General features: G+C 51.4%; 9 protein-coding genes across 9 annotated transcripts; 6 read left to right on the top strand and 3 right to left on the bottom strand.

Moving 5' to 3' along the window:
* Positions 1-780: 780 nt before the first annotated feature.
* On the top strand, positions 781-1,833 carry HER10_EVM0004784 (uncharacterized protein; the record flags this gene model as incomplete). Its single annotated transcript, XM_035474417.1, has 2 exons — positions 781-1,293; positions 1,327-1,833. 2 exons carry the CDS (start codon positions 781-783, stop codon positions 1,831-1,833), a joined length of 1,020 nt encoding a protein of 339 aa, XP_035333950.1.
* A 3,650-nt stretch (positions 1,834-5,483) lies between these two features.
* Positions 5,484-6,466, top strand: HER10_EVM0008479 (uncharacterized protein; the record flags this gene model as incomplete). Its single annotated transcript, XM_035477997.1, has 2 exons — positions 5,484-5,816; positions 5,891-6,466. 2 exons carry the CDS (start codon positions 5,484-5,486, stop codon positions 6,464-6,466), a joined length of 909 nt encoding a protein of 302 aa, XP_035334197.1.
* A 1,455-nt stretch (positions 6,467-7,921) lies between these two features.
* Positions 7,922-8,911, bottom strand: HER10_EVM0003740 (uncharacterized protein; the record flags this gene model as incomplete). Its single annotated transcript, XM_035473404.1, has 1 exon — positions 7,922-8,911. Exon 1 carries the CDS (start codon positions 8,450-8,452, stop codon positions 7,922-7,924), a length of 531 nt encoding a protein of 176 aa, XP_035333871.1. The 5' UTR covers positions 8,453-8,911.
* Positions 8,912-10,321: 1,410 nt separating this feature from the next.
* On the top strand, positions 10,322-12,376 carry HER10_EVM0008153 (uncharacterized protein; the record flags this gene model as incomplete). Its single annotated transcript, XM_035477685.1, has 2 exons — positions 10,322-11,384; positions 11,406-12,376. The coding sequence occupies 2 exons, from the start codon at positions 10,322-10,324 to the stop codon at positions 12,374-12,376; spliced, it is 2,034 nt and encodes a 677-aa protein (XP_035334166.1).
* A 576-nt stretch (positions 12,377-12,952) lies between these two features.
* HER10_EVM0001173 (uncharacterized protein) lies at positions 12,953-15,362 on the top strand (the record flags this gene model as incomplete). Its single annotated transcript, XM_035470929.1, has 2 exons — positions 12,953-13,237; positions 13,317-15,362. The coding sequence occupies exons 1-2, from the start codon at positions 13,151-13,153 to the stop codon at positions 15,360-15,362; spliced, it is 2,133 nt and encodes a 710-aa protein (XP_035333702.1). The 5' UTR covers positions 12,953-13,150.
* Positions 15,363-15,435: 73 nt separating this feature from the next.
* On the bottom strand, positions 15,436-17,160 carry HER10_EVM0006989 (major facilitator superfamily transporter; the record flags this gene model as incomplete). Its single annotated transcript, XM_035476557.1, has 7 exons — positions 15,436-15,591; positions 15,631-15,758; positions 15,807-15,886; positions 15,944-16,362; positions 16,412-16,831; positions 16,888-16,912; positions 16,970-17,160. The coding sequence occupies 7 exons, from the start codon at positions 17,158-17,160 to the stop codon at positions 15,436-15,438; spliced, it is 1,419 nt and encodes a 472-aa protein (XP_035334089.1).
* A 2,105-nt stretch (positions 17,161-19,265) lies between these two features.
* Positions 19,266-20,234, top strand: HER10_EVM0004481 (uncharacterized protein; the record flags this gene model as incomplete). The annotated part of the gene is made up of 2 exons (XM_035474123.1): positions 19,266-19,914; positions 19,978-20,234. 2 exons carry the CDS (start codon positions 19,266-19,268, stop codon positions 20,232-20,234), a joined length of 906 nt encoding a protein of 301 aa, XP_035333924.1.
* A 1,195-nt stretch (positions 20,235-21,429) lies between these two features.
* On the top strand, positions 21,430-22,299 carry HER10_EVM0001107 (uncharacterized protein; the record flags this gene model as incomplete). The annotated part of the gene is made up of 1 exon (XM_035470867.1): positions 21,430-22,299. One exon carries the CDS (start codon positions 21,430-21,432, stop codon positions 22,297-22,299), a length of 870 nt encoding a protein of 289 aa, XP_035333696.1.
* A 3,965-nt stretch (positions 22,300-26,264) lies between these two features.
* HER10_EVM0000423 (uncharacterized protein) lies at positions 26,265-26,669 on the bottom strand (the record flags this gene model as incomplete). The annotated part of the gene is made up of 3 exons (XM_035470206.1): positions 26,265-26,359; positions 26,451-26,516; positions 26,597-26,669. The coding sequence occupies 3 exons, from the start codon at positions 26,667-26,669 to the stop codon at positions 26,265-26,267; spliced, it is 234 nt and encodes a 77-aa protein (XP_035333653.1).
* Positions 26,670-26,716: the final 47 nt, after the last annotated feature.

Raw genomic sequence — 26,716 nt, forward strand, 5'->3', positions numbered from 1 at the left:
CCTGATAAGAGGTGTGAGGGTTGCCGTGATGTTGTAGTCACAGGTCTATCCGCCGGGTAATCTCTTTAACTGGGTTGTGCCTGATCGTGTGAAGCCGAAGAATCACTAATATCCCGATGACTACTAGATAGACACAAGTGAAAGTCATGACTATAGACAGCATCGGCCTTTTTGCTGCAGTCTCCGCGGATCAATGCCTGGGTAAGCGCGTGGATATTTAGAGTTCCTTGAACATGGTCACTTACGGGTGTTTGGTTCCAGTACGGGCATGTCTGGAAGTCCAATTATTCAAACCTGTGCCTCACTCCATTGTTTTGAGATCGCGCTTTCTCTTTTTGACACCTTCCCGAATCAAAATTAGGCAGCCGAGGAGCCGGGTATTGCAGCCGTAGCCCAACGGAAAGAGCGACCGCCTCACGGACTAATCCGCCGACGACCTCACTTGCCTCACTTTTACCCTCTCATGACTTCTCTCCCCAGGTCAACCTCAACACGAGCTTTACTTCCCCACCTCACTTTGGCAATATCAATATCGAGACTGGAAGAGCACCGAAATCCTCGCATATACATCCATATATGGGAATCTTCATGCTCGTCCTTCAAGGTGAGTAATGCTTCAATAATGTCTTTCTTATCCCCTGGTCCATGCCGCAGAGTATTACTGCCCCGGGTCCATCTACGCATTATCAACTGTCCATAAACTTGAACTCATCTGTTTTGTGTATTTGTTGCATCGTGGTGGGAAGGTAGCGAGCGGCGCACATTACTAACGAGATCTAGATGCCTCCCACGCATAAGGGAAGGAAAGCCAATTCGGGCCCGAACGTGCCTGCAATTGCTTCGTCGTCTGCCGAGCGCTTCTCAACTCACCAGCTGAAGGTCATCGATGTTTGCCTTCGCCAGACCGGATTCGACTTCCAAGGCTTTGCTTGTGGCCCCGTTGCTGAAGCTGAGTGGGATGCCCTCAAGCTCCTTCACCTTGATTTCGCACTTCCTACAGCCGATCCTAGCTTGACCATGACCGCGTCCCGTCTTACAGCCATCATCCATGCTGCCGCTCAGTGCCTCGAGAGCTCTGACTGCACCACTCGTGACGCGGCATTCTGGAAGGAAGTGAAGAACCTTCTATCCGACGACAGCACCTTCCAAGCGGCTCCCATCTCCGATTTTGTCAAGTTCGACAACATTCTCTACCGACTTTACTCAGCTTGGGTATCTTTCAGGGACAAGAACCCCGGCATGTCTCGCACACTTATCCAGGAGCCTTACACCACCAGTGCCGAGAGCAAGGCAGTTCACCAGCTGCATCTAGCCATGTGTGCATAGGAAGATATCATGGAACTCAATGGCACCGCCGTCAAAGCCAAGGCCTCATCAAAGGACGAACTCCTCGCGGCGACAAATGACTATATTCATCAGACAGTACGTGGCAGAAAGAACAGCATCGCACTCGCCAGGCGTCACTTCAAGGCAGGATACCGTGCTCATTTCAAATCGAAATTGGAGGAGACCTACTCGGAAGCATACAACAAGGGAAAGCGCGAGGGTGAGAGTGAGTACAAGATCAAGCTCAAAGAGATGAAAGCACGGATGCGCAAGGAAGAGGCAGACTTGTTCGCACTGAATAGAGCGACTATGGACCGAAATCGCCAGGTGGGACAGGAGAACAAGTCCATCACAAAGGAGGTTGAGGATTTGCAAGCGGAGAACTCTGAGCTTCGCAGACTCAACAAAGAGCTCAGTGACCTGCGTGAGGCCTCGCAGCACCAAATTGAAACCAACAGATCGGGAGGAAGCACTGAGAAGAGATCAAATGGTTTTGCTTTCGGTTAAGTGGTGGACTTGCTGGATTAACATTGAGGGCTGATATCTGGTGATATCGGGTGGTTGAAATCTCAATGCTGAAAAACCAAAGTCGAGGATTCTGGACAGGGAACTTTCTGTAGGATAGGATGTCAGGGCTACTGGCCTTGAGCTCATTTGTCTGTTTGCTCATGTTGGCTTCAAAGCTCTAGGAATTGAACATACTGCTTCTTGATACCAGTCCCTATGGCTATTTATCGGAGTCCGAGCTCACTCGGATGTCACTCTCTGCCATATCAACCGCGCTTTTTGTCGCCTGCGAGATGGCATTGACTAACAAAAGACTGATGAATGTCAATCACCAACGTTTCAAAACCGGTGCTGCCTAACCATAACGCTTTATGACGGCTGCCATGTTGCGGCTAGCCATTACGGGTATACCGTTGCTCACTCTCTCGAATCCAGCCTTATTGTCTCGAAACGATCGACCTCGATGGTGAGCGCCACCCCGGCTGAGACCAGGACATCCCGTCCGTCCCGCATCACACTACGGCTCCTACGGTTGTCTGTTTCGTCATTGTTCCAACGTCTGGACCAATAGTCGACCATAGACACTGCGTCTGCAACCCAATTCCTGCCACATGGTTGAAACCTCCTTGACGCAGAAGCCTAAGCCACCAGATTGCCACGGTGGAACGAGGGATTTCTAGGTCTTGAAGGATGGGCATTGCGGTTCTTACTTCTGGACATCATAGACGAATGGACACATCGCATCGCAGGAACTCCACTGCCCCGCCTTCATTTTCAAGAGCCGAGAGACGCGGATCTCTGTCTTCAGCTTGGGCGAACTCCGGCCTCCAACACGTTGGGCATCTCGCCCGAGTCTTCGGTCAAGCCTGCGACGTTGTGCGGCTTGACGTCTCGGTCTCCGCTTCGTGTCTCACTCGATGTCTCACCGTCCCCGCCTCCTTCGTTCGTGGCGCAAGACTTTCCGTTGTGACAATCATCAATCAAGACCTGCTCTGTCTGTTCTCCAAAGACAGCAACATGGGTACTGGGTCTTCAATCCCATTTGTTGAATTTCAATCCTTCGTCTATCCCGAGAGCTATCAAGCCTGATAGCTGACACTCCGACACCGGGGGTTAAGTCGCGAGCAGTATTTCTGGGTTCCAAGGTGAAGTTCGACTCCTGAAAAGTCTGTCTCCTGCTCTCCATGTCTACTACGTGGGGCTTTTACTGGACCAATTGTAGCATTGCCAGTTTTTGGTGTGAGAGATGACTCAAATAGAGAACCACGCACTGATCAAACCATCAGGCAGAATATAAGAATATAAGGTGGTCTCCAAGAGGCTGGCCACCAGCCCGCAGATCACTCACGTTTCCACCGCAGATCATGTCCGAACTACCTTTAGCGCTTAGGACCGGCCCGCATGTCGATCAATCCAGACTTCGACCCGCGATCCCACGCTCCACCGTTGTTGCGCAACCACCTTCATTCGTCCGCCCCGCGTGGCCCTTCATGGCCGGTTGACCGTGGCCCATACTTGAAACCCCCGCACATGCAGGAGGTGAAGAGCGGGAGGGGATTCCGGCCAATAATGGAAGAGCAGTATGACTTTGGTATCTCGAAATAAGAACGTTGCAGCGGAGGAATTTTGGAGAGAGGTGGGCCCGATTTGTGGTTCTTCTTCTGTGCTTTTTTCGCCCGTTCTGCATGCTGCATTTGGTTATGGAAACGAGCCCGTGACATCAGCAGCTAATTGTTCATCAAGCCGCCGCGAAAAGAGCTTGTTTGTGCTACACAGCTCACGTGGATACCACAAGTAACAGAAACCGTGCAAGATTGCAGGATGCGCAAGCGTCCAGATTCTGTGGGACAAACAACGAAGAGTTTGCGGCACGACATGCGCGAAAACCTGCCGCGATTGGCAAACATGATGTGTCTCTCCATGACAGAGTCGGACCACCAGTTCAGACGACAGGGAAGAAGTTCAGGCGAACCCTAATGCTGCGTTCTGTTTGTCAACCTTAGATGGTGATACCGCTGTGCATTCGCACCGGCGAATCACGTCCGCATCGACGTGCGCTAGCGGGAGATGCAAACTGAAGCATGACATCGGAGGGATCTGCCAACCAGGACGCGAGGATGCCAGCCGGGAAACGTACGATGGCAAGACACTCTGAGCCAAGCATGCCGGCAATGACAGCTGCTTTGTTTCTATCACCATTGCCATCATCATTGCACATTAAAATGATGCCGGCGTTGACTGTGGTGAAAAGTGAGGGACGGAGAAGCCAGTCCAGCCTGTGCCATCGGCTCCAAGGTAGAGAACTTCGGCCCTAGCGAAGATTACTAGTCTGAAGATGGATTAATCTATCTGATATGGGGTTTTTTGTTCCTTTTGCGTGACTCGGCGTGACAGCCCGAGACTTCATGGAGAAGACGGCTTTGTTGAGACTGGCCGTTTTTCCTGTACCCCCAGTTCTGGCGGCAAGACGCAGGGGACTGGTCAGACATCGGAGCACCTTTTCCGTCGGACGGGTCAAGCCCTCTGTAGAGATCATCGCTGTAATAGCAAGACATACAGATTGGAGCCCAATACCGGAGGAGCTTTACATGGTCAGGGTCCCGAAAGCCTTGGCCTAGACAAAACGGTGCACGCCGCCTGTGCCCGCACGGACTTGGCATCAGAGACAGAGGGAGATCGGACATCAGAGAGCGATCGCGGAGGAACGTCAAGTGAAGCTTCTGCCTTCAAGTACGTGCATGTACGTATAGGAATAGAGGAATACAGTATGATACTCGGGCTCGATAGACTGTTGTCTGCAAATACTATAGGAGGTTGGTACATGGCTCTCCATAGGCAAGGTGGAACAATGCGAAGTATCGGCCATCTCATATCTCCTTCCGCATTCGTGATCAACTGCTTCCATCCTTGACCATGCTGGTGGTATACGATTGACATAGGACTCATTCGATCTCACGAGTCAACTCCATATCGTGAGGCGAGACACACAGCGTCGAGCCCAACATCGTGGCAACGGATCCATCAGAACAGGGAGAGGCTGGGTAAAGACCACGACCAAACCAGCGAAACAGGCAGATTGGGGCCCAACAGGGTGAGCTACCTGACCTTGAGATGATTGAAGTCGTTCGACAAGATGAGCACGGCAGCACGTAATAGCACAGCATGGCGATTGGTGCCCAGGCAATAGTGACAGGACAGTTTGCATGGCTCATCACCAGATTTACAAGTACACATCTCTCGATTGGAGCCTTGTGGTCGTCGATATGAGGGTACAGATCCTCGGCTCTGCGTGGTACAACATCCCTCGCGCCGACCTCAGTATTGCACTCGTGTACTCCAACCTCCTCGTCGTTGTACTGACGCTGTCCCTACCGCTTGGTGCCCAACTGGAAGAATCTGGCCGACGGCGATGCATCTAATCGTGGGAAAATTCGCCTTTGCCGAAAAGCACAGCAGAAAGCTTGGATGACAAGCAAGCTTTACGACCGCCTCACTTCTCGAGACCAGCCATCCGTTTCCCATCACGATATGTATTTATAGATGGCTTCGGCTCTCACAAGGCACCTCAATCATTCAAGCCATCGAAAAAAACCCGTCTCACAGTCACTTTCCCCCATCCTTCACGACTACCGTCGACCATCACTTACAAGATGTCAACCTCCAACGCTCACCACACGCCTGTGAAGCAGGCAATCGATGCGGTGCACGCCACCCATCCTCCCGCGGGACAGCGAGGCTACCCCTTCTCCCTGCCCCAGCGCAACCTCCTAGTCATCGTACTCGGCGAGTTCTGCGGAACATTCATGTTCCTCCTCCTCTCCTTCCTCGGAGCCCAGACCGCCATCGTCACCAACAACCCAGACGACCCAGCGGCCACACTCTCCCCCGATAGCTTGCTCTACATCGCCGCCGCCTTCGGCACAGCCATCACCGCTAATGTCTGGATCTTCTATCGCGTCAGCGGCGGCATGTTCAACCCTGCGGTATGTTCCCAACCCAGTTCATCTTAACCCTCAACCCTTTCTACTTCGAACGCTGACTAAAGTCCCCATGACAGGTCACACTCGGTCTCGTTCTCGTCGGAGCAGTCAAGCCGCTCCGAGGACTCTGCATCGTACCCGCCCAGCTGCTCGCTAGTATCGCTGCCGCTGCCGTGGTATACGGAGTCCTCCCCGGCCCTCTCCGCGTCGCCAACACTCTGGGCGGCGGCGCCACCGTGCCCCAGGGCTTCTTCATCGAGATGCTCCTGACCGCGCAGCTCGTCTTGACGGTCTACTTCCTCGCTGTCGAGAAGCATCGCGCGACGTTCCTTGCCCCTATTGGCGTCGGTATTTCCGTCTTCATCGCGCACATCACGGCTACCAATTGGACTGGCACTTCCATCAACCCTGCGCGGTCGTTTGGTCCTGCTGTCATTATTGGTTTTGTGAACTACCACTGGATCTACTGGATTGGCCCATTCGCTGGTGCTCTTCTGTCCTTCTTGGTTTACGCCATGTTCAAGTGGCTTGAGTACCAGACTGCCAATCCTGGACAGGATGACGATATGGAGAAGGCTATTCACCCTTCTCTGCCTGTTGACTCGGCGCACAGCGGTGGAACTGAACTTGCCCCTGAGCACGCCAAGGTTTAAACTTCGATGAAAAGGGTAATACCAATGGTTTTCTATACGTCTGGCATACAGATATTGTCGGAAGGATCATGTCTTTGCTGGTATTTGTAGCTTGTATGCTGGATCGTACTTGACAGAAGTGGTCAAGGGCCACGGGAGGAGATGGGAAAGAGTTTGCAGATTGAAGATAGATGTAGTCCTAGATTATCTATTTTGGGTGTCAAAAATGTCACTTGCTTTTACTAGATGAAATATCATTCCACTCAGGCCTTCATTCCTACGGGTCTCCTCTTCTAATAGCGTTCCCTCTGACAACTTACTGTAGAAAGTCGCATTGCTGAATGAGTACCTTTTTTTGACTTCAAGAGGGCGCTTTAGGTGAGAACATGGTTGAAAGGACGAGTCTTGTTGATTAACCTTGCCATCAATCGTTGTGGTCAGGTGATGGCGGTCCATAAACAAGTGAATGATGCTATCACGACGACTTGTTTCTGTTATGGTCACCTGGATAGCACAAGCGCTGCTTTTTGATTGATTTTATGACGAACTATTGGTCGCATGGTAATTTTGGTAAGATCTCTACACTTAGAAATTGAACATCCGGTTCGTACCTGACTGATTGAGGATAAGTTCGTGGTGACCCTTTTGGCCATCCGTATTCATCTTGAACCTTCATGTTGACAGGCCCCACTAATCTCGACTCACTACGTCTCCCACAGACTTCACCTAGCTCGATGATGAGAAAAGAAGACTTCTTACTCTTTCCTCTTTTTCTTTCTAACACGCCGGTCACAGCCTCTTTGTTCACTACGGCTTAGCAACAAACTTCGCCAAATCTGACAAGATGGTGCTGAACAACATAGTCGATGATCTTGGCAAATCGGCATACCCAGTCATCTCAGAAGTATTGGAAGACATGGTACAAGCAACTGTACAGCAGAATAACGAGGGAATCCCGACCCCGTCTGCTACACCCCCAAGCGACAATACTTCATCTGTCCCATCACGACCTAAAGATGGGAAAGGTATTACAACCGACATCGACAAACTCCAAATCCAGTACGATTCACTGAGGCAACGAATGGCTTCATTTGAAAAGACGCTCAACAATGCCGAGAAGAAGCGCAAGAAGTTGGTCGAGATCCGAAACAACTTAGAGCGGAAACTCGACGCCAGCAAGTCGGACATTCAATCATTGGAGCATGAGATGTCTTGCGCAGAAATCAGGAGCCATGATTTGGGGGTGTCACTTGAAATAGAAACTTCAGCGTCTCGGGGCGGCAAGACGAAGAGGGATATCCACATGAGAAAGATTGAGAAAAGTCTACACGAAATTGATTGCTTCATTGAGAGACATGAAGAAAGGTAGGATGACTCGCTATTCATTCTCGAATCCATCTCGCTGACCACACTTCCCAGACAGCGCGATCTCGAGGACAAAGCCAAGAACTCGGACAACTGACTGCACTCTCAACCTTACATCGCGACCATAACCCCAGCAGCCACGCCAGCGGCCACACCAGCCATAGCCATCCCAGTACACCTCGCCATACCAGCAGCACCGCCCTTTGAAGTCTTCGTCGCCGCCGTATTATCCTGCCACGCCTTCTGCCAATCCGAAACATACGACGAAACCCACTTGTCGTCCTTATCCGGCACGTTATCCTTCCACCACTTAGCCTCCTGCTGGGTGTCCAGGCTATACCCGTTGACCGCCATCGAGGCGACGACGTCGGGCGCGTCGGTGGCCTTGGCGGCGGCGGACCACATGTGGGAGTAGACCGTCGTCCACTCCTTGTCGTTGAAGTACTTTTGGTCGACGCTGTACAGAGCCGTCGCGAGAGAGGTTGCTACGGCGCCGGTGACGGTGCTTGGGACGGACTTGACGTGTTGGGAGAGGTATTCGTCGGCGGCGGTCGAGGTTGGGAGGGTGGTGCCGAACCAGAGCTGGGCAAAGGCTGTTGGCGCTATGGCCGTTGTGAGGGAGATGAGTTTGAGGAGATGCATGGTTGAGTGAGCTCAAATAGAGAACCTAGTCTTGTCTTCGATGCTGATCTCTCGGTTTGTTGGAACAACTTATCCCTGGCAGTAAACTATATTTTTGAAAACGCTCAACTTCTGAGAAATTCACAAGACTTGGGACAAAGAGGGACATCATACCCATTTAAATAGTTTAAGTTCGCGAATTTTTACCATGCGGCAAAGGAAATGCCAAGCGAAATTTCCTTATTCCTTCCTTCAAGTTTCACCAGTTTAATTGCTGGCGGACCATTTGTTTGCTGTGCCGTGGTGCCTTGCGGCACAGCAACATGTCTGCTGCCTAAATTCGCGATGCAATCTTCTTCGAGTAACCAAGCTAAAACCCAGGAGGATTAGCCGCTTGTAGATGAGATGTTACATCGAGGACACGCGGGGGAAAGTACCTTGCACTAGCACCCGGCCATCGGGCTCCTTCGACTCCTTCCTGTGGTCGGGCGTGGTTAGCTTTCCTGACGTGTTTTTTTCGCGATGCTACCATCGGAGGGCCGGTGTGACACTCCACTTTGGCCGGCGAGCTGGAACGGGGAAGTGGGGCATGTTCGGGCGGTGGGCCTCGGCATGGGGCCGAGGGGGATATGGCTTTTGCGAGCATTGGCGTTCAGTCACATGGTTTTAGATACACCGCATCTTTGATCATTCATGTGTACTGCGTAAACGGTCACTTTCTCGACTTTCCGATCGATTATTGAGGAAATCCGTCAGCTTCTGAAGGCATTTTGGCCTCAAATGGTTTTGCTGGCCAATTACCTGAGCGTTCAAGCCTCTTGCAGTGTACCAATTGCTCCCCGCAGAGCAATCTCAGAATCTATGGGACGTGATCTAGGTCTAGCGTTTCCGCGGAAGAACCTCTGCAGTCTCTGAAATCGGAGGCGAGGTAATTGAGGAGTCTTCTCAGTTCAAAGCCGATGCACGTGTAATCGATGTGACATTTATCGCATATTGGTCTTGATACACTGATTGAGAGTCGGAGTTGACTCCGACGGCCAGCTGATGCGACGCGATGGAAGGAAACTGCCTTGCAACGCTTTTCCTCTTGTTACCCACTCGCGGAATCTGTGGGTGATCTTCTTCCGTCATAGCCTGATGTCGGAATTGACTTGGCGGAGAAATATATCAACCAATCAGTGAAAATCATAAGCGAAGATCGGCGGCCAAGGCTCTTGGGTCCTGGTTATGGGACAGAGTGGATCCACAGATCTAAAGCATTCCGATTAAGGCGTATCGTGAGGACGAAAGATAAAAAGGAAAGGAGAACATGGAAAAAGGTGACTAGTAAGATGTCATCGCCCTGATCGTCCTAAACAGCCCCTGATATCGCTGCTCCAAATTCTTGAGTTGGATGCAGCCGGTGGGAGGAAGCTTTAAACAGCCCGCGGAGCAGTGCGGAGCGGAGCGGTTCCGCGATGCCAAAACCCCTCCAAACCCCGAGTTGAATTGATTCGACGTTGCGATCTCCTGATCCGGGCTCACATAGCCCCCATGGGGTAAGTAGCCAAGCTGTCAAGTCTGCCCAGTCTGCCTTGTGACTTGACCTTATTACCCGTCTTGCATTTCAGCTGCCAAGGCGACTCTCTTTTTGTTTCATTCCCTTGCTGTCAGGCTCTTGGCCACTCTTCGCTGCATTCCTTGGATATGCCGGCATCCGAGCTGTCCGCCCTGCCAGGGCGGTCTTGATCAAAAGAATTGTCCTAGTCATGGATAGTATCCTCCTTATACTTTTAAAAATCTCAATTAACTGACTGTCCGACAGAACTGCACTTCTTTCCAAAATCTCTATCACTATTTTTTTTTTTCGTGAGGAAGAAAACAGGAGCTCTCACCATTCAATCCTTCACCATGGCTTCGCTATCCACCCTAGTAGAAGACATCATGCACGGGATATGCGAATACCTCACGTTCCGCGATATTCTCCAACTCACCCTCACTCAAAAACGCTTCGCAACGTCATTTGAGCGGAGTCTCCTGCTGCACCGCGATTTAGTATCGCATAAATACAACGCAATGATATGCGCCGTCGTCAAAAAGGAAGTTGACCGGGCCGAGGAACTCTTGAGACTCGGCTACGAAGCAAACTTTGCTTGTTCGATGCCATTGATGGCCCGTCCGGCCGACTTGAACTTCACACTTGAACACCTGACGCTTCAAGCGCCGTCAAACGTTGCCATCAGAAGGCAGGGCCAGACTGCACTCGTGACTGAGCGCTTGTATCGTCCCGTGTGCGATACGCACAAGATCTGGATAAACTATTCCGTCCTAGCCCACGCCATCTTGGACGACCAGGTTGAGATCGTCAAACTCCTTCACAAGTACGGCGCAGATTTGGAAAAGCCGTTGCTGCAGGTCTATGCATTCCGCGGCACACGGGTGTTTGTCGATCACCAAATCAGTGTCTTGCACCTGGCGAGCAGCGGTGCCATGATCGAGACACTCTTAGAGCTTGCTCCAAACATTCCCATCGACAAAGACAGATTCATGCACACTGAACCGCTGCTTCTCTGGCACGTCGAACGAGGCACGGATCTCAGAGGCCTTCGCCGACTTTTGAAAGCCGGCGCTCACGTGGACGGGGCACGTCCGGCGACACAGCGGATCGGCTTTTGCCAGTGTGAACAGGAGGACACGTTGCACGTCTTTTTAGATCACAAATCACCGCTCGAGGCCGCCATATGGAACCTGGACCGGGATGCCGTTGAGCTTTTGCTAGAACACGGGGCATCGACGGTGTACCCGCCCAACGACAACGGCGAAGTGACTTGTCTACACGAAGTGATACGAATCTTCCTCCTGGAGCACAAGCCGGAGGATCTAGAGGTCAGCTTGCAGATATTTCGCCTCCTAATTGACCATGGGTTCGATGTCAACCGCGAATACATCGAGTGGGCGGGGTGGACGCCTGAGGGTACGCGCCTCCAGCCAACAGGAACCAGAATCAACCTGGTGGTGGACAGCCTCATCTACTACGCATCCACCGATATGTTCCAGCTTCTCCTCGACGCCGGAGCAGATCCATTCAACGCGTCGGATATGAGGCCAGGAGACAAAAGCTACCTCGTCGTGCTCGGCTTGTCATCCTCGGTAGCGAGATTGTATCCCACGAATATGACCGAGCCCGAAAGGGTGTCCCTACAGAGCGCAAAGCTGAAAGCACTCATCGCCAAGAGAGCAGAGTCAGACCCCAGCGGCCGCGATCGCATGTTGTTATTCATGGCTGCCATGGAAATTTCTCGACCGTCGGAACTCCATCAGGTGTTCAAAGTCCTTCACAAAGTCTTTGGATCATTCGAAGAGGAACTCAGCCTCCTCGCAGACACCATGGGCCGAGTGAAAATGATCCCAGGAATCCTTCAAGAGAGCCGACAGATCATTGAGTTTCTCATCCGCTGCGGAGCCCCCGTTAATCACCCCAATTCCGATGGGGAGACGCCTTTGCACGTCGCCTATACTCTCTCGATAGCCAGCCCTTTGCCCATCGGGGAAACGGACGACCTCCTGGCGTGGGATGTTGACGAGGAGCAGGGATTTACGGTAGGCTGGGCTATCGGAACCAACAACTTCTTTGGCCATGAAACTATCAATGGCTTCCTCAGCTCGATACTTAGTGCTCCGGCCGAGGGAGAGAAGCGGGTACGAAACGCGAACGCAATTTTTGACGCGTTGATCCAGGCCGGGGCGGCTCAGAATTTGTTGAATGAGAAGGGGGAGACGGCAGCGATGGTGATGGCTCAGCATGGTTGGATCCAGCTGCCGCCTTCACCTGGTTCCGACTCGGAGCGTATCGTCGGGGACGAGATTAAGCCGGATTCGGCGCAGACGGATGATGTTGTGGCCAATGCCTTTGCGATCTGGAGGCAGTTTCAGCAACTTGCATTGGGGGAGGCGGGTTCCAGTTAGCCGCTAAAAGATGGGGTTACAACACTACCGCAAAGCAATAAAATGGCTAAGCTTCATCTCTAGGACTTCTTACTTAGTGCCCTTGTCAGAATAATCGGGGGTTTTCTAAATTCTTTCGTGTTCAAAGAACCAGACTCGACCGAGCGTGAGTGTTTGCGTAATTTCGATGCCACTCTTATATTTATAGAGTCACGCTTGTTGCACATCAACTTTGTGAAAGAAGTGCCTCCTCTTTACGTGTCCTTAGGTACTGACATCCCATTGGTTCACTTTAAGAAGTTGACGTGGACACAATATAGGTACCAATGACCTGGAATCAGTGATTTCTGGCGTAGAGGTATTATTCTCAAACTGGGTGAGGTACCTTACCTTCGGCCCATCTTCCGGCAACCTTATCGCCGAACGCCGGTGCGGGACCAGTGGAGACTCGTCCGCTGCGCCGTTCCGCACAGCCATAACAGGCTTAGCGGCGCACCCGCCGACCAAAATAGGGAAGGCTCCTTTCGCTCGCTTATCCGCCCGAACTGGACCCGCGTCTGCTAATTACTGCTCTTCACCTTCACTTCCACTGCCCTCTGGCGGGCATCACTGGATATTCTTGGCATTTCTCGCGGGCCCTTGGTCATATCTGCATATTTCGCAGAACTCAAGGACGCAGCAGTGCATCTACTGTACTTTGATGAACGCCTAAGCGACTTGAAACAGCCATCAAGCCCGTCTACCCGCCGCTGAAAGCTTGGCTTCAACGGTGTCTTACTCGGCTCGACGCCACCGATGGAATCCCACTCTTCCCGCCCTAAAAAGACTGACATTGTTCGCAAGCGAACGGGCTGTCAAAATTGCAAAAAGAAAAGAAGAAAGGTCACACATCCCTCGGTGGAGTCTCACGTCGCCACTTCCCCTACTTTGTAAAAGTCCCTTTCAGCTGACTCGTAGGCAGTGTGACGAGACACGCCCGGAATGCCTGGCTTGTGTGAAGAAAGGAGTCAAATGCAGCGGCTACGAGCGCCCCGTGACCTTCAGAGACGTCACCACTCGGGCAGCCGAGTCTTCGAGGAAGTTTGAGGAAGCTAGATGGGCGGCCCTGCGTCTTGAAGATGAGCGAAGGAAACGACGCCGTATTGGATCAACCGGGGAGCTGTCCCCTGCCGCTCGGGAGTCATCAACGCCGGAAAACATCATAGAATTGCCGGCAAGAGATGATATGTTGACAGCTCCGGTGCCGGCACCTATGCCTCCATGGCACGCGACGAACGCTGAGGGCTGGCTCGCTGGGTCCTTTACTTTACCGTGGTCACTTTTCGACACATCTGGTGCTTCTTCCGCGATTCAAGGTCCACCTCAACAACAACAGGAGGTAGTCAGGCCAAGTATTACCTCGAGCGAAATAGAAAAGCCTGCATCGCTCGAGAATTCCGCGAACCGCCTGATGCTAGCAAGCGGAGTAATACCAAACACCTCGGCACCAGCAGGGGAAGCCCCAAGCCCAGCCTTGACGACTGGTTGGGACGAGTTCCTCGTCACCGACGGTTCGTCTCCGGGGTCTTCCACGTCCACTTCATCTCCCCTAGGTGAACCGATGGTAGACTGCCAGCTATCGATACCTCTGGAAGAGGTCCTTATCCAGCACTTCGACAGGAACGTTCTCCCCCTGATACCAGTTGCACTCTCCTTTCCGAATCTCTTCCGGCAGAGCAGCTGTTTCCGATCAGCGGTATTAGCTCTGTCCGCCAGCAATATCAAGCTGACGCAACCTCTTCCCATCGACCCGCTCGTGCTCCGTCGAGTATGCGACGATAGCAGCGTTTGGATCTACTATGACACAGCGGTCAAGGGGCTCCAAGCCCAACTTCAGAACGTCGAAAACTACCGCGGCGAGGAGCTCGCAGGCGCCGCATTGCTGCTTGCCTACCACGAGCTGGAAGCCGGCACAGCCCTTGGAATCAGGAACCACGCGACCGGCCTCGACGCCATCGCATCCAAGCTCGACTTCGCAGCGTCGTCTATCCCCGACCTCTTCAAAGCCTGGCGCATGCTTCGCTACGATGTTCGTTTCATGATGCTGCCGACGCGAGCGACCTGCAATGTTGTAGACAATTACGATGTCTCGAGTTTACTTGATCCGCAACTAGCCATTCGGGATATCCTGTTTAGGTTACATGGACTCCATGCGCGCTATGCGATGGAGGCTACATTCAGCCAAGATACCGCTGCAGACGGCAATAGCGCTTCAGAGAAAGTCGCACTGTGGCTTATGTCCGTCCTCGGCCGGGAATCTGATCGCCGTAATGTGCGCCTCAAGGACTTCCACAAGGAGAACCTAACCCCAGACACGATATTGCGGCAGTGCGATGTGTTTTCTCACAGGCTGGATAACTGGCACAAGGGGCTCTGCACCCATGATATGCCGGTCGTCAATCTTGGCGCGGATTCTGATCTGATCAGTGGCGCTACGTTTGAGACTTTTGTCACCTACCGTTTCAGTGATACGAAAAAGGCTCTCGAGTACGTGATTTATCTCGTGTGTAGGATGACGTGCAGCTACCTCCGCTCTCTATTCGACCCATCGGTGCAGTCTTCGGGCACAGATGCGCTTGCAAAAGTCATTCTCGGTATCGTTTGTGGCATGAACATGCAACAGCGGCAGCAGTTCACTGTTCTTCGGGTGGATGTCCTGCTCAGGATGGCTGCAGGCTTGTCCGAGGGCACAAACTTCATCACCACCGTCCTCGACTATCTGCTTCCAAGACTGATTTCCTCGGGTCTCACTGGTCCTGACATCGTTGCGTGGGTCTACTTGAAGTCAGCGTTGGAGCTTGAGCTTAGGGAAAGACGGAAGGGCCGGGCAATCAGGATGACCATCGATGGAGTCGAGGAGGACTGTGAGATGTGGCAGTTGGTGAACAGGCATCCCGTGGCTGCTTTCGGGGATTACAATGGGAAGGGGTACTTCAGGGACTGCTATGTCATTGAGTGTCTAGGCTGAAAGACATGTGGAGGAAATAATCAACAATGTCTTTGTGCGAAGCGTCCTGCGTGTCTCTCTCATTATCTCGCCCTTAATACGCATAGAACAGAACGTTTTCGTTCTCGGACTGCCGAATCTTCCTGTTCTCATTCTTGAGCCAGAACCGCATCGCCCACGCGCCCATGGCGGTCGCAACGCTAAGCGCCGCGCTCGAAGACATCGCCATGACGTACCGAGGCTCGTCGGACTTGGGCCACATGTAGGGTGTCCAGATGAAGGATGCGACGGCAATGCAGTTGACGATGGCGAGAGAGGAGGCCTTCTTCTCTTTCGTCTGAGAGCAAGTCGCCGAGACCCACCCCAGTATGATTGAGTTCACTGCATATGTCCCTACAGAAAAGACGACCATTGAGACTGAGATGTTAGCAACCTGTGGACATGTTGCAAGGGACGGTCGCTTACAGTATCTAGCACCTGTGTTCAGGGTAGCGCAGCCGAGGATAAAGCCGAATACTGCAATTGATTTTGCGATGGTGATGTGCCTTCATACATGATCAGCATGTACGTCACTCAAATCTGACAGCTGGTCTCAAACTGACCAAGTACGTTCATTGAATCTCCCAGAGGACCAGGACCAGGCAATCGATATTATTCCCGCAATCAGATACGGAGGACAAGTAAGCACCAACGTAATCGTCTCATTGAATCCCAACGTCTCGACCGCGGTCGGGAAGAAGTTCTTGAACCCATTGGCGCCTAAGTGGCAGTGCTGCATCGCAGTGAAAAGCCAGACTTTGGGGTCCTTGGCAGCTTCGAGGAGACCGGACCATGTCGTAGTCTGGCCGGTGTTTCCGACTGTATCTCGCAAGATTCGTTCGTTTGCTAGGATCCGCTCTTCAGGGCTGAGCCATCTTGTTGTAAGGGGTTCGTCGGGGAGGATGAAGAAGGCTATTATGGCGATGATGAGGGTGACTACGCCTTGGATGATGAAGAGCCATCTCCAACCTGCGATACCGGCCTAGTAATATTCAGCGTCCAGACTACGCAGTGGGAACATGAAAACAAACCATCCCATGCATTTGGAAGATTCCAAGCGCAATCAATCCAGCAAAGGCTGTTGCTAGGATATTACCAGTATACAGAATCGATATCCTCGTCGCCAACTCCTTACGCGTGTAAAACGTAGCGAGGACATACAGCGCACCCGGATAGTAAGGCGCTTCAGTGATGCCGAGGAAGAACCGGGTGAGCAGTAAGCCCGTGTAATTCTGGCTGACTGCCGTAAGGGCACTAATGATAGCCCAGACGGCCATGCAGGAGCTCATCCACAGGCTCGGGCGGACGCGCGTCACGACCATGTTTGCGGGGATACCGACGATGACGTATCCGACAAAGAGTATCGAGACGCATGTTTGGTATTCTGTCGAGGTGAGGCTGAGGTCTTCTTCGAGGGTGTTCAGTCTGGCTAGGGCAATGGCGTTGCGGTCCTTGAACGCAGGTCAGAAATGTATGCTGAGAGGTCTTGGATTTGGAACATTCTCACTAAGTAATTGAGCCAGTACATGAACCTAAAATTTCCGTCAGTACAAGCAGATATTCAAATCCGGGTGGGAAGGTGTTCTTACCATAATATAGGCATAATCATCCAGTCAAGACGACGCACCAGGGCGATCTCGGCTGGGTCATACTTCGCATGCGCGCCAGCATAATCTCGAACCTCAGGAGCAACTTTGAGAGCCTCTTCAACTTCAATCGGGACAAAAGTGGGATCTTTTGCAACTGGCTCAGCCTTTCGGCTTAAAACGGAGAGTTTCATGGCGGCGGGAGTAACCGAGAAGGTTCACGAGGCGCTGAGCGCAAATCTTCGACTGTCCGCTCTAGCTTGAGTTCCAAAATAGCTGGAATTCAAGGTAATCCAAAGGGAAATGAGGGAAATTTATAGACCTTCTAGGATTCGCAGAAACGAACGTAGAAAAAAACCTCCCTCACTTTCATTTTGTGCCTCATTCGCAGGCCAAAAGTTGCAAGCCAGCGTCCCCGCACTGCCAAGCTTCTTATCGAAGTCGTCATGACAATGGTGGTGGTCTTGGTCCCAATCCTGCGTCTTAGCGCATCGTTTGTCTCGAGATGTGCGAGAATCAGAATGGAATATGAGTGGTGAGGGGAGACTTGGAAGTCTGGGCAACATCTTGGCGGGACAGGGACACATCTCGGCATCGTGAACGGCGGGTCCTAGAGGTAGGATTGAGCGTATATGAGTAAGCCGGAATTTCGTCGTGAAACGATAAACATACCCAAGGAATAATTTATTGAGGAGGGAGTGAGGAAAATGTCACAAGTCGAAGGGATGTAGTTGGAATAACATTACGGAAGTAGGGGTCATTACATAATCGCGCCCGCAAACCTTCTCCTCCAGACGACCCACCATCCATTCCAGAGAGTGCTCCAAGCGTGTAATTAACCATGCCGGGATATCACACTAAGGTAAGGTAGGTGGAGTACCGGTGCTTGAAATAAGGCGTCTCATCAAAGTCGTCACGTCTAAGCAAGTGAGGGCAGCACGAGGCACATGCCCGCATGGAAATGTTTTGATCAGAGAAACATATTACCTGGGGAATGTCTGTCAGCATCCAATAGCACCGCTTTTCTCCCGTCATTGTCAGTATTTGTGGAGACACTGTGACGCCGTAAGGCCATATGCACAACTTCTGCTCTCGATCTGTCACTCATCGGACGCGGAGATGCCTTTGGCGCAATAGTTGGGACTGCCCACTCCCGACCTCAACGCTGGGTAATTGACCCCGGTGGCTTTTATTTTTGGGGTCGAGGTTCGATCCCTCCTTCGGGCTCGGATTTTTTGTTTGCAGCCCCTTGAAAAAGTGCCTTACTCTGTTAGCCCTGCCAATCATAGAGCAAAACACGGCTTTGTCATGAGTATTTTCTCAAGTCCCAATGGTGACTTCCAACGGCGGCCTCCATTTCTACCTCCGCAGTCACTCGTCCTTCCACATATTTCTCGATAATATCACCCGCCTCTTCTCCATTTTGTTTAGCTATGTATGAGCTTCTCCTTCTCGTATGACCAGAGCATATTTGGCAACATCATGAACCTTCCTTCTTCCCCTTTGGTTCACCACCTGGTCTCGTAGGTCTAGACTGCATATATGCTGGAGACCCCAGCTTTGTGAGGCATCGTATCAGGTTGACGGTGGATCTTTTCCACCAAGGTCAGATAGAGGCATGGGCACGAGTATGGAGGTATCGGGATGTTCAGGAAGTGAAGATTGGGAGTAAAATTGTTTTTCCGACTACTGAAGAAAAGTCGGGTAGTACCTGCCAGTTTTGATGACGCGAGTAGATTTGTGGGCTGCGGATGAAGCCTCAGGAATCTCACCAGACTTCGAGCCTATATGTGTCAACTATTCTTCTCATCTGTCACCCATCGGATGTGGAGATGCCTTTGGCGTAATAGCTGGGACTGATGCCCTCTCCCGACCTCAGCGCTAGGTAATTGACCTCGGTGGCTTTCTATTTTTGAAGGTCGTGAGTTCGAATCCCCTTGTAGATTATACTTTTGGTGACTTTTGCCTCGCGACATCTATCAGGCAATGATATGTGTATTCCTTCATCTGTGGTATTATCGTCGTATTCTTGCGGCCCACTTGACTTTGGTCTAAGGCTTCTCACCAGAGAACAACGTGAACCTCCAGCTGCCCACACGACAGAAATTTTCATAACAATCCTGACTGTCATAAACTGGGAAGGAAGCAACCGACTTCCACCTAGCATCGAAGACTTCCACTCTTCCGCTTTTGCCTTTTTCCTTTTTCTTTTCTTCTTCTTCTTCTTCTTCTCACTCCCATTCAAGACAGTTGGTAGCAACAAGAACAACATCGTCAGCTATCACCGCAAAGCAGCAGAATGCCTCCCAATAATCGCCCTTGGGTAAAGGCGATCCTGGAATTTCCAGGCCTCGACTTCTACATTGAAGGCGATGCTCCTCTGTTCAACCGCAGAGTCAATGCAGCCTACCTAAAGCTGTTCGGCCACAACGATTCTGTCCATGGAAGGGACCACATTGCTCTTCGCCAGCACTACATTGCCAACCGCGGCAATGTTCTCTTCCGCGCGATCATCAATGTCCACATCTCGGGCAAACACGCCAACTTCAGTACTCTGTATGGCGCTGCTCTCAACGGTCTCGCTGGAGACTCTGGCCCTTCCCACGAGTGGCCCGATTCCGATGCGCTTGGAATCGATTCGGTGATTTTCGTCGTCGATCGGATCATTCGCGCCCGCACCCAGCACCTCAGAGCCAACAATAGCAGCATCGAAGAGCCCAACCCCGTCCTTGAGGCTTTCCTCGCCACCCTCGACGAGTGGATCGCTGTTCTCGACGAACGTAAGATGAGGGCTTCCACTTCTTTCGAGCCCAACGCGCCTGCCGACAACCAATTCTCCCTGCCGCTTCGCCCTCATCCTAACAAGCCTTCCATCGCCTCGTCTTACAACGCCCCTTCCGGCAACAAGATGAGTCTGCCGTACCGTCCTCATCCCAAGAATGAGTCAGGTGAGTTACCTGTTGCAACTGGATCGAAGTCAAGCTCTGGGGCACTTCACTGACGTTTAATAGAGAAGCAGGAGCAGGCCATGCAGGGCAATCAAGAGGACGTCAACAAGAGAATCCGGGACTTGGAATCTCAGCTCCGAGCTTCCCAGGCCAAGTCCCATGAAGCCCTCCAGGCGGCTCAGGCGAGATCCGAGGAGCTGGTTGCCCTTCGAAACGCCAATATTGCCCGACTTGAGGAGCAGGAGACTCTCGAGACCGTCAACGAAGCTCTGCGCACTGAGCTCGACGAGGCCAAGAAGGCCCGCCGCCGGATTTGGTGAATGGAGGCTACAGCAAGCCAATATCAGCGCAGAGGATTGAGTGGGTGAAGAGTGAGAGACAGGACGGTTGAATTTAGAGGCAGTCCCATGCTTTTAGTAAATCGATCCGTCAAATGAGATTATCCTTCTGCACCTGATGATGTTTCAATAACTTGTGATTAGTACTCTGGATGGAAGATTCTCTGGAAAAAAGAGCCTTAGTAAGCATTCTAGATCTAGTAACAATGACACTTACCCGAGGCCATCGCCGTCTGCTGTTCAAAAGTACCAGCCCATCCCTTCTACCTCGTCTATAGTAACGAGGATGAATCCACCTAGCGAGTGTGTGTCTGTTTCCATAATAGCCGCGTGGAGTGTAGGAAGAATACTTGTTCATCTGTTTACTGAAGCACCTGAGCCAGCTACCCTACCTTGAGGGTATGTATCTCTGGGTCTACGTCGAGGCTCACAATGTTACAGCTCGATGAGTAGGTGGGACAAACAAAGGGCGAGAATAGAAAAAGGAGTCACTATCCATGAATTGAACTCATGACCTCCAAAAAATAGAAAGCCACCGGGGTCAATTACCTAGCGCTGAGGTCAGGAGTGGCATCAGTCCCAACTATTACGCCAAAGGCATCTTCTCATCCGATGGGTAAACATTTCAGCAATCTTCTGACTTATAGACCATACCAGGTGGCCGTATGGCTCCTTCCTAATGAATCATATCCCCCGCCACGTAGATTCACATTCACCGTCGCGTCGCGTCGAGCCACATTCACCAACACTCACCCTCTACTACCCTCCCCCACCCCCCCTCTTTTGTTTACATTGCACATCCTCCATCTCTGCCGCCTTTCTTGCGCTATACTTTCCTCTTCGCCCTCCATCTCAATCCTTTCTCTTCTTTCCCCATTCCAATTCCGCAATCCGGACCAGGGAAAATCGCGTCAACTCATCACTTCGCCTTGCACATCTTTACTGTACTTTGCTTTGCAAGCTATCCATCTCTGACACCTCCGTCGTGCCCTGCTTTCCTCTTCCTTTCGCATTCCGATATCTGAGCACACCTCGGATCAGAGAGAGAGCGCGCCACCTCACGCTTTGCTTCTCCTCCAGCAGCGTTGGTTAATATCAAGGTAACAACTACTCGAGATGCTTCGAGGTTCGGTGAATTCCCAGGACTAACTTGCCCTTGAAAGAATCAACACCCAAGATGGCCACCAAATCCTCCACCCCCAAGACCTCTCAGTCTCAAACCAAGCCCCAATGGTACGAATCGCTCAAGACCTTGCCGGGCCTAAGATTCAAGGAGAGTTTTGGTGATACTGGCACGCCGACTAAGACCGAAACGGAATTCATCAATATTGTCTGCGACCGCTATGAGAAGCAAAACGAGGCGGTGCAAGGCGACATTGATCGCAAGATCGTCATTGCCAATCGTGGCCATGACCTCATCACTCTAGCCCTGTGGGTTGCCAAGAACCCGGAGTCCATGTTTGGCAGTGTGAGTGAATCTGCCTGGGATCTCGCTATGGAGAAGCTCATCCGCCTGGGTACATTCCGCTGCGTCCCTTTCTGCGGCAAGGAGATTGGTAATGTCATGAGCACCATTCTGAACGCACGTTGGGTCCATCAGGAAAAGCCTTACTCTTGCAAGCCGACTACCGTCCCAGAGCTCAAGCGCTTTCTTCGCAGCCTCGACAGATTGACCGACTTCGTTCGAGAGACCGAGTTTGCCCGCGCGTACAAGCAGAACCCAACCATCCCCTACAAGGGTCCCTCCGCCACTGTTGTCCAGAAGACTCCGATCGCCAAGAACCCGGTTCTTAGAGTTCGATGGGATGGTGTTCTGGTCGGCGGAACTCCGCAAAGCCCCGTTGCTTCTGGTGCAACTCCCAAGAAGAACGACCAGAGCGCTGCCATGGAGAAGATGCGCCATGAGGTCAACAAGCTGCGCGCTGAGAACGAGGCTCTTCACACTCTACTTGCTAGATCTCAGGACGAGAAGGTGGCTCTGCAATGGGATCTCATCAAGGCTACCTCTCGTGGAGCGGAGCTCATGACGGAGCTGCGTCGCATGTGAACTGGCGGCTAACAAGGGATGGCTGCTGGTCAATCAATCATAGGAATGGTGCGGAGGAGTGCTTTCATGTTCATTCGGTTTAGTCTTTGTTATTCGGTGTTTGGGTGGTATCAGTTGGGGCTTGGTTTTGCTGGCTTTGCTGGGTAGAGGTGCATTGCGGACAATCTGGCAATCACAAGAGCACACAAGCCGATATCGACAAAGAACAAGAACGATTCGGGACAAACCATAGATAGATTAGAGTCATAAAGAGACATGAAGCAGCAATTGATAAACTTCGTCAAGTATTTATATCCCCTTGTTATAGACCAACAGCTTTTGTTTATGTTCGGTCAAGGAAAAGCCCCAGGCTAATGTTCACTAATATCATGGATCCCAAGCGCCTGGTGGTCCTGAGGATTTGTTCATGGTGATACCCCCTTCTACAATAGCTGAGCGCGGTGGTGGGCCTCAGTCCAATTACATCCCCAGCCTTGGCCTTGGAGCTTCTTTCCCTTCCTTACACATACAACATCTCTCTCATTTCCGCAAAACTGCTCCATTCATACATAAACCATGTCCCCGGGGCCGAATGCCATCCATAACTGATCCAGCTCCTATTCAGTGTCTGGGTCTTCTGTACATCATTCTGACCTTCAATGTACATTTCCCTCGCACCTGACTAAAGTTCCCTTTGGGCATCGCATCATCGTCGACGAGGCTCACTGTGTCAAGAACGAACTCTCGGCGATGTTTGTGTTCCTCTTGGAGCAGCGTAACGATTACTTGACCCTGGTCATTACAAGGCCGATGGTTAACCATATCTGCGACTGAGCCGCCTATCTGAGACTGTTCTACTATATTGTTTAGAAGGCTTGGCCTGAAAATGAGCGCGTCTGCATAATGCCTAGCTGCTAGGATTTGGGGGAAACGCTCCTCCTCTACTTGCCCGACTACGACCCTTTTTAGGAGTGTTACTTCGAGGTCGGCCCCCGCAAAGTCCGCGGTCTTTTTCACGGGTCCCCGGGCTAGAGTACGGCCGCTCTGTGGTACCTGAGCACCTACGGCATGCATCTGTCATTCAGCAATACGCCATAGAAACTTACACGCGCTACATATATCTGGACGTGTAAAAGCTGTTAAGTATTCCGAAGGAGTATATCTTTACTTATTCCAAGTGCCCACTCAAGATATTGTAGGGGTCGACCTTACTATGAATTAACCAACAGAACGGCCAAGTAAGTATACAAACACCTCCACATTATGGCCATCCTGACATTCTGTAGGGAAAGGCACCGTCTACGTGCCTGCGACCGTTAGTTGAGACAGCAATGCCAATGTCTCGAGTAAATCGCGCTCTCGGCCCTCTGTACACCCCTGGGCCCCCAATCTAGCAGAACGCACTGTGCTGGATCCCCATGTTACGACGGTGAGATCTCGATGTTACCATATCTGCAGAACATTTCACCGGCATCACCCATATTGTTTCCCGGGCCCTCAAGAAGATACTATTCACCACGTAATGCGGTGTTCCCCCAATATCTTGACGATCACTTCAAGCCTTCCATTGTTCCGTTATTAGATGACGCTCGAGAGCTGTGGATCAATCTGGTATTGTGTCCGTCTACAACCCGGGAAATACCCACTGCGTGGCCTCCCGAGTCTGTGTTTTAGCACGGGCGTCTCTTTCTTCCTCATCAGACCGATTCTTTCGTCGTGAGGTAACATCTTTACCCTCTCACAAAACGAGGATCTTCGAGTCTATCTTTAGCTGTTGTTACACTGTCTCCAGTCCATCTCCAAAAATTCGGAGCAAGGCAAGGAGACTTTGGGAGCGACCAAAAAGCCAATGAACTCAATGACGAGAAGCATGCCTCACTCGTCGGTTTACGTCCCTGCTTCAGGCGAACCAAGGAAGCGGTCAAGAAAGAGAACATGGAAGAGAACATGGAAGAGAACCTGGGAATCTAATGTTCTTTCCTCGAAGAACGAAGATCAACTCCTGACTCTTCCAGTATAGTTTTGCCGTGCTCAAGCTTCTCAGCTTGTGAAAAACTTGTTACACCACGGGGCCTGTTCTCAGGAAGAAGGTCAGCGTTTTCGGCATCTAAGACCTGAGAAAGAGCTCCGTCGCCTTACTATTGTGGCCCAAGTCCGAATTGAATATGTTGACGACATTACGGACTTCCAGCCGAGTACTCCTCAGCTCAAAGCCAGGAGCATAATGGTCGATCAGTATGAAGGGTCGGAGGCCAGTCCCTTCCTTTCATCCTACCTTACTCCAATCCTCAACGTTGGAGACATGGTAATGAACTTTTCTTGTTCTTTTCCTTCATAATCCTGGAATTGCTGGAGACAGTGATGTCGAATGATTGCCAGGTTTTTTTACTTTAATAATAAGTACTACTCACAAGCAGCCCTTGTAGGACTTCGAAGAAGGCGTGCCGTTAGCGCTAGATATACCCGGGCCCTGCGATTCACGGTACTGCAGCACGTTCAATCGAGCGCGACCCCAGTCGACTTCCGGAGCATGCCGACTAAGTAAATTGATATACAGATCTGGAACGTGGTCAACAAGTGACTAATTGAGCAAGCAGACCCGAAATCCTTCTATGATATTGACGGGCCTCCATTTTTGTTACTCTGGAAACGCTGAAGGACCTCCTCAGCCAGCACTACCTGGACAAACGCCTCTTTACAGGCCAATCTGTAAGTAATGAAAATACACAACTGTAACACGCACTAATCTAACGTTTATCTCAAGTAGAACTTGTGAAGCCGTCGCAGCAGCCATATATGAATGACATTCCTGAGACATCTCGAAAATTGTTCAGGGTACCCTTCAAGCCCCGACGATGAAGAGTATCGACAAGGACCCCAGACCTGTCAACATAACAACGCCCAACTTCACCATCTGGAGGAAGAGTATCCCCAGGACCAGCAGAGTCAGCAGCTGAAGGCCAAAACTGTCGACGTTGCAGCCACCGCTGAAGACGCTACCATCATCGATACAATGATTAGCGCTATAATTAATACCGTAATCGACACCGAGATGCCCGAAGAGTATAGCAGCAAGGCGCCGCCAAATACAGACACCTCTCACTTCTATCTCATGGTGAGATCTTCGCGTAAGTTTGGTTGACAGTATCATCAACCAGGTGCTCCTATTCGGCTATATCACCAATGACCTCAACGAGCTTGAGGCTCTTCGAGGCGAGGTCATAGAGTGGATACACTATTAATGACCTCGAGGAATACAAGGAGAAGCATAATATATCCGACTTCTAATGCATACGCCCTGTTAATCATGACAAGGTTGACCGTGAGCTCAGCTTTCAATGCTGGCATTGAGTGGAACAGAATGAGAACGGGCCCGCTCTGCCAAAACCATGCCTACATTTGAGAAGATGGACGAGGATGTCCTTCGAGTACTGTTAGGCGCTATTATCTTCTCCCTAGACTCAACACCGGGAGTACCAGAAGCTGTACCTCCTGCGCAAGGACCATTGCATGATGCGCTTCCACACCGTCCGAGGTGGCCCCAACCGTCCGGGACATATATGGCCTAACAAAAGGGTTGATTCCTTGTCACGTTGAGCTTCTCAAGACACTTGCGTCGGAAACAGATGAACCGCGATAGGGAGAGAGACTTGGAAGAATTCCTCATTAGGCATAGACGAAACCTCTACAACTTCTAGGCATACCCTGGGGAAACTATACGTCTGCGCGGGAAGAACGAGATGATGAAAGGTCATCAGACAACCCGAGGAGCGACCCGAGGAGGTGGACTTCAGCCTTGAACCTATTGTGGTCGCAAAACTCATTCGCAACGATAGTTGCCTCCCACCACGCCATTAGGCTAACTAAACAAGTGTTGCTCAGTCCTGTTGAAGAAGAAGGCAAGATATACAAGCGGCATACTGGCTCCGCCTTTCTATGGATGGATACAAACAACAACGCCTCTGGGTGCCGTAAATCAGTCCTTTTCAAATCATACGCTCCTGCCACCTCCTCTTGTTGAGAGGACGACAAGGCCCGCCCGTCACACCGCACCGCTTTCCAGTCGTTGAGGTGGCATCAGCTAGATTGATAAAACATTAGCAAGATCATTCGAGAATCAGTAACTCAAGACCAGCTGGTCAGACTGCTGGGTTGGGGGCAGTTTTGCCTACTTTTACAGATGAGTGGTGTGACGCCATTTACACATCGGATACAGTCGGCGTCATTCCGACATTCGCCTAGACAACTCTGGGTCAGTACAGATTTCCTGGCCTTTGTCGGGCCACTGATGTTGAAAGATAATGGATTATGAACGTACCCTTATCACCCTTTTGTTGGGCAATGACAGCCGTGGCTAAGAATGGAAGGAGGGCTAGGGCTGAGAAACGCATGATGGCGGTCTAAAGTATTGAAGTAATGAAGTAGGATTAATATTTTC

Source organism: Colletotrichum scovillei, assembly GCF_011075155.1.
Source record: "Colletotrichum scovillei strain TJNH1 chromosome Unknown Contig00005, whole genome shotgun sequence".
Classification (NCBI taxonomy): domain Eukaryota; kingdom Fungi; phylum Ascomycota; class Sordariomycetes; order Glomerellales; family Glomerellaceae; genus Colletotrichum; species Colletotrichum scovillei.